General features: G+C 34.8%; 1 protein-coding gene across 1 annotated transcript; it reads right to left on the minus strand.

Moving 5' to 3' along the window:
• Window positions 1-5,763: 5,763 nt before the first annotated feature.
• LOC148585345 (protein NUCLEAR FUSION DEFECTIVE 6, mitochondrial-like) lies at window positions 5,764-9,753 on the minus strand. The gene is made up of 3 exons (XM_088516971.1): window positions 9,086-9,753; window positions 8,384-8,505; window positions 5,764-5,805 (listed from the first exon to the last, which is right to left on the minus strand). Exons 1-3 carry the CDS (start codon window positions 9,376-9,378, stop codon window positions 5,798-5,800), a joined length of 423 nt encoding a protein of 140 aa, XP_088373097.1. The 5' UTR covers window positions 9,379-9,753; the 3' UTR covers window positions 5,764-5,797.
• Between the last annotated feature and the right edge of the window lie 318 nt (window positions 9,754-10,071).

Below are 10,071 nucleotides of genomic sequence, written 5' to 3' on the forward strand. Positions count from 1 at the left end.
CTGTATGGATGCTCCAGCCTATGCCTGCTGTGGGCTATTTAGACTGCACTCCGGAATAAGGTCTTCCTAGACAGCCAAACAGACTTTACTCCATATTAACTCCTGGAAAAAAGAAAAAGAAAAAAAAGAAGGGAAGTGTAAGTGTTTTTTTAATAGCATATGAGATTCACAAGCGTTTTTAATAGCAATACTTAAAAAAAAATAAATAAAAACGCATGTGTGCCTTGCCAAGTGAAAAGACATGCTATTTATTCTTACATTTTTTTTTTTTTTTTTAGTAGTATGCGTTTTTCACATGTTTTTTTAATAATAATAATAAAAAAAATCATGATGATATCGTAAGAAATTTACATCCATGACGATATTGATTATGACCTTGATACGGAGTTGAAGCTTCTTCTAACCCTAACTCTAACGAATGTGCTAACTATGAATATGATGTCAGAAAATTATGGATGACAATTCGTGTTTGCATGTTTAGTTTGGGTCATGTCAAGATATGAGTATAAAATTATATAGGTCAATCCTAACTCAATCTATTAATTAAACGGATTAGGCCCCTTAATTTTTAATAGGTTTCCAGGAAATGTAAAAAATTTGTTAACGCTAAATGTCGTATATCAGTTTCAAGTTTGTAACACCCCGATGAAATTAATTAATTGGTAATTAACTTCATGGTTCACCTCCCAGTCTCATTCCACAAAGAATAAAATTCAAGGATCCCATCCTCTCCGAAGAGAGTCTATAGTGGAAAACTTTTTCACTTATAAGCAAATATAGCTATAAATTAAATCACGATGATCAAATAACCATAGAAAATCTAAAACATTATAACATAGATGATTCTCCAAATGTTATGGTCAAAAGACCAATTCATCCAAAACATATTATAGGATACAAGCCAAATCTAATAGTCATAATATAACATCAAGTCACAAAGCCTAATCTTAAGAAGATAAAGCATGTAAATAATCTCAATCATATCCTAGTGGGTGGCTTTATCAACATCCCATATATCCTTAAGCCACACGCAATCCAACTCCTTAAAAATAATCTTAGTTATATCCCTCAAAATAAGCTAGTACCTCCCGAGATCCATTGTCAATTATACTATATATAAAACAACTCATGTTTAATACGTGGAAAAGATACAAGAGTAAGTTTATGACTTAATGAGTATAAATACATATAACATACAAGTTATTGCATAGTGAACTCATATGTTTTTAAGTCAAATGCAGCAATGCAAGGTTACAATTCATCATTTGATGATATCGTCATGAATGCAATATATATGTTGTAATAAGAAAATTATGTCATAGTTCAACTCTATATGATCTATCTAAGCCCTTAACCCCTTTTTGGTAGGGTTGGCGTTGTCCTAAAGAACTTGTAATACAATATTGGTTCCCCGGATATTATACGTGTACCATCCATCATTAGCAACTCAATCGAGTCTAACTCAGATGACCCAAGCTGCTAATAACGTCGGTCTATAGTAACCACCACTCAAACATGGTTGCATCATTCATGAAACAACTATTGAATCCAAGACCAAATATAAAGAATCAACATCTTTTGACCATAGGGTTAACCTTTATAATTTTAATAAGCTCATGGTTGTTATCTTGCACGTACCGATGTATCATGTTATACGATGCAATTCATTTTTTTTTTCCCGTATTTTACATGTATGCTTTTGCAAATCATCATTTTCGTTATCTTGTTTATTCATCATTCATTTTCACAAAATAGAGTTCACTATAATCTAAAGGTGTTTCATGAGAGTTGTAAAGATTCATGTTGATATATAAAATACTCATGTTATGTGAAAATGACATAATAACAAGTATTCATGTGAGTTTTTACTCACTTATATCGTAAGGCTCCTCAACAAAATTCACCAAAGGCTCCACAACCTTGAAATATGAGAAAATACCTACCATTACTTATAAATCTGAGCTAAACAAGTCCTAAATCCTAAAACGCTTAAAATATAGTTTCTGCGTGACCTTCGAACATTCGTACAAGGAGGATCGAATGTTCAATCACGACATCGAACTTTTCTATTAGAGAAGGTCAAGCGTTCAGTAATGGGCAGGAAACTCATTTCAAACCAAAAACTAGCAAAACCACTTATAGGCACGTCATAATGTCTTAACATGATTCCTAATAGAGTCCTAAGCCACAATAACACATCCATGCAGAAAGAACTGTGTCCAACATTATTAATACACTAAACCACCATTAAGCTAGTACTAAGGCCAACAAAATTATATACAAGCTTAAACCTACAAGTTATGGTATGAAAAACAACTAGATAGTATAACAACTTAAGAAACAAATTAGGCTAGAAAAGTTACCTCCTTAGAAGAAAAACTAACAAGAATGCATCTTTTCCTCCAAAGCACTCACACAAACTCACTCTAGGGTAACACTAAGATAAAGGGGTGGAAATAGGTTGAAGGGATTTAGGGGAGGGGTATTTATAGAGGAACAGAGGTCAGAGGATAAGGATGAATTGGCTTACACAATATTGCCATGTGTCGAACATTCAGGAGGGGTACCTTCAAATGTTTGGTGTGCTATTAGACCAACGATCCTAGGGTTTCCAGTCGAATGTTCTAGAGTAGGGTTAAGGTCGAATGTTCAGACATCCAACCTTGAATGTTCATCACTAGGGTTTGACTTTATGTTCGATCATCCAAGCTCGAATGTTTGGCTAAGAAGAAAAGTTAAAATTCTTCCTTCCAATGAACCCTATTGAACTTAGCAACCTAATAGCCCTACCAAAGCTTACATAACCTTGATTATTACTTAAGGTATTACACGGGTTGTATTAAGACATGAGTAGAAGAATATATAGTCAACCATAACCCAACCAATTTAATTAAACGGCTGAGATCCCTCAATTTTAACCTTGCTAAATTTGTATTAGGTTCGTATCGAGTTTGTAAATCATGTAAAAAATTGTCCACCTTACCAAAAATAGCTCAATGCATAATAATTCCTAAGTCAGTTCTTGTGAGAAAAGTATGCTCAATACATAATAATTCAGTATGTCCTTTATACCTGGTGTAGGGGCCTATTAATAGGCTAAGAGGTAGAGTCCAACTTGGGATTAGAGTTTCTACCCCTAACTTGACCTAAGAGTGTTGAGAGTTTGAATTGGACCTGGACTCCTACTCCTATTCAATTTGGAGTATGACTGTTAGCACAGATTTTTCTAGTAGAGTCCTACTCGGGCTCTGATTGTGTCTCCCTGAATTGGTAGCTCTGCCTGTCACAGGATCAGGATCTTATGGGCAGATTGAGTGAAATTATTCCCAACATATGCAGTTTTAAAAATGCATAAGAGAATCACATACTCTATGAATCACATGCATTTTGGATCGTGCATATAAAAATCACATTCTCTACTAAAAATGCTTTTGTCAGTTGGATTTCACCTCATATGCATCTTTGCCTTTCTTTCGTGTGAGTCTTTTGCTTTCAAAGATGTATTTATTTCCACAATTTCTTTTAATAATGATACTTCAGCAGTTCAGCTATTCTCATCTTGTCGCTTTCAAAGCATTGAACCCCCCAAAACAAACAACTCTAGAATCCAGTCGTTATTTTGATCCTCATCATTTGCTAACTCACCAATCAAGGAACCAAGTTAAAAAACAGGAAAAAAAAATAATAAATAAATAAATTCGAGCACATAAACATTTTACACAAAATGCAAACCCTAAGCTCAAAAAAGGGTTTGATTGGAATTAGGGCAATAATCAACTGAATCAAGTTGAGTATTGAATGTTTAAGTTTAGTTCATCTAATTTTGTTTTGAACATGATCCAAACTCGAATCTATCATTGAGTTAGATAATTTATTCAAACTCTATTTTATTTTTAGAACGAATTCGAGTTTGTTCACAAGCTGTTCAATTAACTTATTCATTCCTTGTCCCTAAGGGGTAATGTAATTGGCTGGAGACCACGTCTTACAAAACGGAGATTCCTAATTCGAATCTCATTCCCGAACATATCAAAAAGAAAAACTTATTCATTTCTTATATAAAGTAAATATTATCATTAGTTATTTAATTACTATTAAGATTTTTTTTTTTTTTTTTTTTTCATTTGAAGTTAGTTAGATAAATTATTTTTACTTATAAACTTCTAAAAATTAACTTCACCAACCTTGTATTTGTAATAAATCATATATGATTTTTTTTTTCTTATGCAATGAACTATTTTTAATATCTTATAACCATATTTAGAATAATGGACAATGAAACCTTAAGGCCTCGTTTGGTTCGCGGAATGTCTAGTCTATTGAAAAATGAATAGATACTACTAGGAATAGAAGAGTGTGAAATAGAATAACTAATCATATTCCTTAGTTTGGTAACAACACACATGCAAAAATTAGAATTGAATCAAAATTACGAAAAAACCTCATTTTTTTTTCTTCAAACTCATATTTTAAAAAAACATAATAATAAAATGGGGGGCCGACCACCCCAGAACAGCTCCGTGGGTGGCCTCGGCCACCCCCGATGACCTACGTGGTGGCCGCGACCACCACATAGGAGCTCCGGGGGTGGTTAGGGGCGGAACTACCCCTGGGCTTCGGAGGACACCCCCCCCCCCCCCCCGAGCAAAGGGTGGTCCCATTAAAGAAAAAAATTTAAATACTTTTAAAAATTAACTTTTGCTCCCCCAAACTAAATATTCTAATTCCGCCCCTTGTCGAACCACCCCCAAGCACTCAAGCCACCCACTTTATTTTCATATTTTTTATTTTATTTTGTTTTATATATATATATATATATATATATATATGTGTGTGTGTGTGTGTGTGTGTGTGTGTGTGTGAAAAATGTATTCAATTCCTTAAAAATTAGCAAAGCCACTCATTTTTTAGTGGCTTAGCTAATCCTGCGTGTATTAAATTAGTAGTCCCAAGAGAATAAACTATTCTCAGGAATAATGTGTTACTAAATAAAGGAATAGCTATACCTAGAATTATATCTAGTCCATTCCAAGAGTCTATTTACAAACCAAACGGGACCTAAGTCTATATGTATGTTTTATAGTACACGCACACACACATATCTATATCAAGATAGGCAATCACAAGAATTCAATCTTGTTTAACCAACCCCAACTTACAACACTTACTTTTTATTGGGCTCAACTAGTCAAGAACAGATCAGTTGAAGACATCAAACAGATACTGAATACATAGCCATCGGGAAGCTTACCACAGAAAACATTTCAGCAAGGCTAATTTGATGAGAAAAAGAAAAGGCACTAGGAATAAGTTGCAACCACATAGAGAAAAAATTAATCTCAATGTTAGAAAGTAAGATGTCAAGGTAAAGCTGACAAGTGTATCAATGGATTGTAACTGAGGCAGACCTAAGTTTATGATGAAGGACAATTAAGTTAATAGTAAATATTACAGGCAATTCTACAAGAAAAAGGAACTGTTAAAAACATCACCAAGATTTGAGCAGATTACGTCTGATAGTTAAGGACAATGTACAATGCTGCCATCAAATTCCATGGCAACTAAAACTTGCTAGCAGTGCACATCTGTTTACAAATACAAATCAGCCGTCTACTATGCAAAACAGTATAAAGATCATTAAAGATATAATTATTAGACAAAAAGTACAAAAAAAGAAGTGTTCAATAACTAATCTAGTAGCCATGATTACCACGAAATAGCAACAAAACTATAGAAGAAAGCAAGGAAAGATCATCATAGTCCTTCTCCAGGCAGGATTGCCAACAATTAGAGGAGATTACAGCCCTAAACAAACAAAAGATGGAGTCAGAAATAAAACTATCAATTGAGTCGCAAAATGCTGGGCTCATTGCAACACCCAGATGGCAAGAAATGACATGTCCTTGAGTTATTTGAGACAAGGATATACTAAACTACAAGAATGGTATGATTAGAAATCATCTCACATGGATGTTTACTATCATCATGTTTATACATAATTTCAAGAATTTTTTTTTTTTTTTCCCTGTGAGCATTCGATGATAATACAATACAGCAACAATTCCTGCAATGAGCTAAAGTTGTGACAAAAAAGCTGCCATAGTTATCAACCTACATATCGATAAACCTAGAAATGGACTTTCTACTTTTTTGTTTTAGTCAAGAGATTTAGAACAGGCTAACTACACCGGAAACGCACGAGTACTTGACCTGGTGAGAGTTTCTCCCCCTGATACTTGGCCCCAATGGCAGTCAATGGGAGAAACTATGATACTTGACCTTCTTCTTTTTTTTTTTCTTTTTTTTCTTTTTTTTAGTTCATCATATGTATCAAGAAGATACCTACTGCTCACTGTCATATATGCGGTAATAAAAAACTTCAACAAATAGAGAATGAAAAAGATAATTAGGAGTGTGCTCAAATGTTTTACATCAAGTTCTTATGGCCTTAGGCTAGAGCCAGATAAGGGGGAAAAAAAAGAAATTTTAGGAAAAAAAAGGAAGTAAATTAATGCATTATTCTGCAATAGATCTTCCCAATTAAAGTCTATGAGCTATAAATAAAAATCATGCACCAGACAAATAGAGAAAATGTCTTAGCCATAGATAAAAACAACAAAGTCTACTAGTTCACTAAGTTTTGGAGCTCAGGATGTTCAACTTGTCTCTTCTGCAGCTCATTCAAAACTTCTAACTTATCAGCTATCAGTGTCTTATAATGAGCAATTTTGCGCACAAAACTTTGGTTGACTCCTCGGGCATGCATCATTCATCATCATTGCAAGCTGGTTGGATGAAAATGATTAGTATGCTTGCTCAATGATCCCAGCGACTAACATTGGTAACAACTTAAATTAAGTACAATATTCAGAATCAAATAATGTAGCACAGTACAAATCACTTAACAATAAAATTCTACAAGTCTATACTTCAGAGGTTGGAATCTTACATCTAGTTCCTACTGTATTTTTGGATCATGAGACGCTCTTTATGCCCCAGAGGAAAAATCAACCAAGAAAAGACGAAAGGAAAAAAGAATGCCTCCCTTCCAAAATTGGAATGCTATTATTCAAATATAGCATCCTTAAACATCTATAAAGACTCCAACCTTTAAAAAAAAAAAATTGACAATTCAAAGTCCTATTTAGGAAAGTCTCAGCTCATCTTCTAAAGTGTGTGGTAAGCAGACTTTCATTTTCTTTATCAGTAAATCTCCTTCTATGAACCGGACAACTGCATACTGCAAGCCCACCACAAATCCTAAACGCAGTCATGGGGATGTATGGGATTTACTCAAATGATACAATAAGACTCTTATAAAAGTAGAAAAATTATAATGACAAGCAACGCACAAGTTTTCCAGAATAAAATGGCTCACAAAAGCCACTGCATTATGTTATTTGATGGATCCTCTTGGGAAAAAAAAAAAAAAAAAATCCTCCTATCATTCTTATTCTAAATCTGTTGCTTTACATCACATTTCATCATTACTTCAAAAAGATAGCTATCCTGCCTAACATATTGCGGATAGCACTCCCTACAGCTTTAAAATCTTGAAAACATAAACAAATCCAAGTCATTCCATCTTTGCCTCTTGATCTTCATCCTGTCTTGTCTCGGCCTACAACATTAAAAGAGTAGTGTGCTTTTTTTACTTAAACAAAAATAGGAATAAGAGAGCAAAAGAAGAACAATTGAAGAAGTAGATTTTCTAACATATAATGCCGTTTTGGATCCTAACTCTAAACAAAGTCAAGAGTAGGAAACCTATTTGGTCCTGAAAATTTGAATGAAAAGAAAATAAAGGGAAAAGAACTTGATAATGCAATTGTATTTGGTTGAAAGAAAAGAATTCCAGATTCGGAGATCAGAAAAGATATAGAAGATATGTATCCTTGTATTTTACATTCTTGTCCAGACAATTAAGCCTTAAGAAAATATACTTTTTTACAACCAAAAGGAAATTGGACTATAGCTCGTTCCAGCTGACAAAGGAACCAAATTACTCAAACAAACATTGGCAACATCATGTGGGATAGTTCTAAAAAATAGAATCAAGTCAAATTGGAAAATCTTGAAAAACCACACTAACTCATAGCAACACCGACATAGCCAAGTTAGGATTCTTTGGTTTTTAGGGTTTGTATAGGGTCTTCATTTTGTGGGTTTTTGCGGGTTTTCTTATGTATACGTTCTGTGTACTTAGAGGCGCATTGTGCTTTTTTTTTTTATATATACAACATCACTTATAAAAAAAAAAAAAAAAAAAAACACCGACATGGCCAAGTTTCATAACCAAAGTAACCAACGCAATTATAATGGATTACTTAGCACCAAACATTATAATATCACATATTCTTGAGAATAGAATAACTAATCATACCTTCAGAGAGCCAACCATAACTGCGTTGAGAGATTGATAGCATCGAAGTCATCAATGCCGATGCAGTTGCAGTGTGGTATGGCAGCATTGACTCCACACAGAAGCTCATTTCAGCAGGGCACCTTCAACACAAACAATACATTATCCACATTATCTTCCTTCAACTTTAAACAATGTGACATTATTAATGACTAAAAACTAATCTTAAACTCTGTTTGGACACCGAGAAAAATCTAGGAAAGAAAGCAATCAAAATTCGGAATATTATATTTATATTCATCGCAGCTTTGTTTTACAGGAAATGAAAGCCTAACTTTCATCAACCCCATTATTGGTACTACATTTATCCAAAGATTACATATTTATCTCATCCCGGATGACCATCAAAAACATCAAAATTCAAATTCTCCATCTGTTTTTCTTGTCCCACATTTTCTCAAACGCAAACGGCATAGACAAATTGGCACCCTGAACAATGTGCCATCGTAATACTAACTCTAAACTCTGTTTGGTTTCCGTGAAAATGTCCAGTGTGGCTCTCACAGACAATAAAAAATAAATAGACGTGCTCTAATTTCAACTAAAGACCGTTTTTTGGCACCCCAGATAATCAAAAACTCCCACAGACAAACAAAAATGGACAAAAAAAAAAAAAAATCAGTTTCAGAATCTTCATATATATATATATATATATATATATACCCGAGAGTTGGAGTGGAGACGGGCTTTTTGGTTGCCGTGCGGAAGGGAGAGCCGGCGGCTTTGGCTTCGGGACCGAGCCAAGCCGCGGTGCGGCGAGCGGAGACAGAGCATGAGCGGAAAACGGACCTGGCAGCGGCTGAGGCCATCGGAGATTGGTTGTGGGAGGTGGCGTTTGACGGTGTTGCGTAGGGTTTTTGAGGTTTTAAGTAACACAGTTCGGTGAGATGTGGTCCGTGGATCAACTCCTCATTGGTGTTAACCAACCAGCTAGTGACAAATCCTCTACAGCTCATGAAGATCAAGAAGGCAATATCACGACTGATACGCCTAAACCATTAAGGGAAATATCCTGCACCTGCACCAAGATGGAAAGGATTGCAACCAGCTCACGCGTATAATCAGGGATAGAGATATCAGAATATACAAGGAAACTCTTACTACAATTCAGCCTGTAATATTTGTATTTGACAATTAAGACTTCTATTCTGCTTATATATACAGCAGTGTATGATAGTGTAATTCAATGAATAAAACATTCTCCTTTCATCTTAATCTTCATGGTATCAGAGCTTATAGCTCACGCATAGATCCTTCTTCCGCTCCAGAATTTTTTTTTTTTTTCCTATCCTTTTTCTTCCTCATGGCTCCCAGCAGTTCTGCCTCCAAAACCCCTGTTTTCACCCCACCAAATATTACCCAACTTATTGGTACCCGTACGGAAGGGACCAATTATACTACAAAGTCGTGATTTGCTGGGTTTCGTGGATGGTACCGAACCATGCCCAGTCAAATTTCTGCCTGATACTAATGGCAATGGCTCCACTGACCTTAACCCTGAGTATGAACAATGGCTCAAAAAGGATCAGTTCGTCATGAGTTGGCTCAATGCCTCTCTTACCGACAAGGTGTTATCAAACTTGTGTTGTAATATATTTGTTATTTCTTCTTTTCTTTCTTCATAAGCCCTTTTTTTCCTTGTTTGATAT

The sequence above is a fragment of the Corylus avellana genome, chromosome 5 (genome assembly GCF_965113065.1).
Source record: "Corylus avellana chromosome 5, dhCorAvel1.hap1.2, whole genome shotgun sequence".
In the NCBI taxonomy this organism is placed as follows: domain Eukaryota; kingdom Viridiplantae; phylum Streptophyta; class Magnoliopsida; order Fagales; family Betulaceae; genus Corylus; species Corylus avellana.

Excerpts from the sequence above, each read along its gene's own strand:
- LOC148585345 (XM_088516971.1), bottom strand. The coding sequence starts at position 9,378 with ATGAGCTGTAGAGGATTTGTCACTAGCTGGTTGGTTAACACCAATGAG. Across the intron at positions 8,506-9,085 it reads GTCTCCACTCCAACTCTCGG|GTGCCCTGCTGAAATGAGCT; the intron begins GTATATATATAT and ends TTTGTGTTGAAG.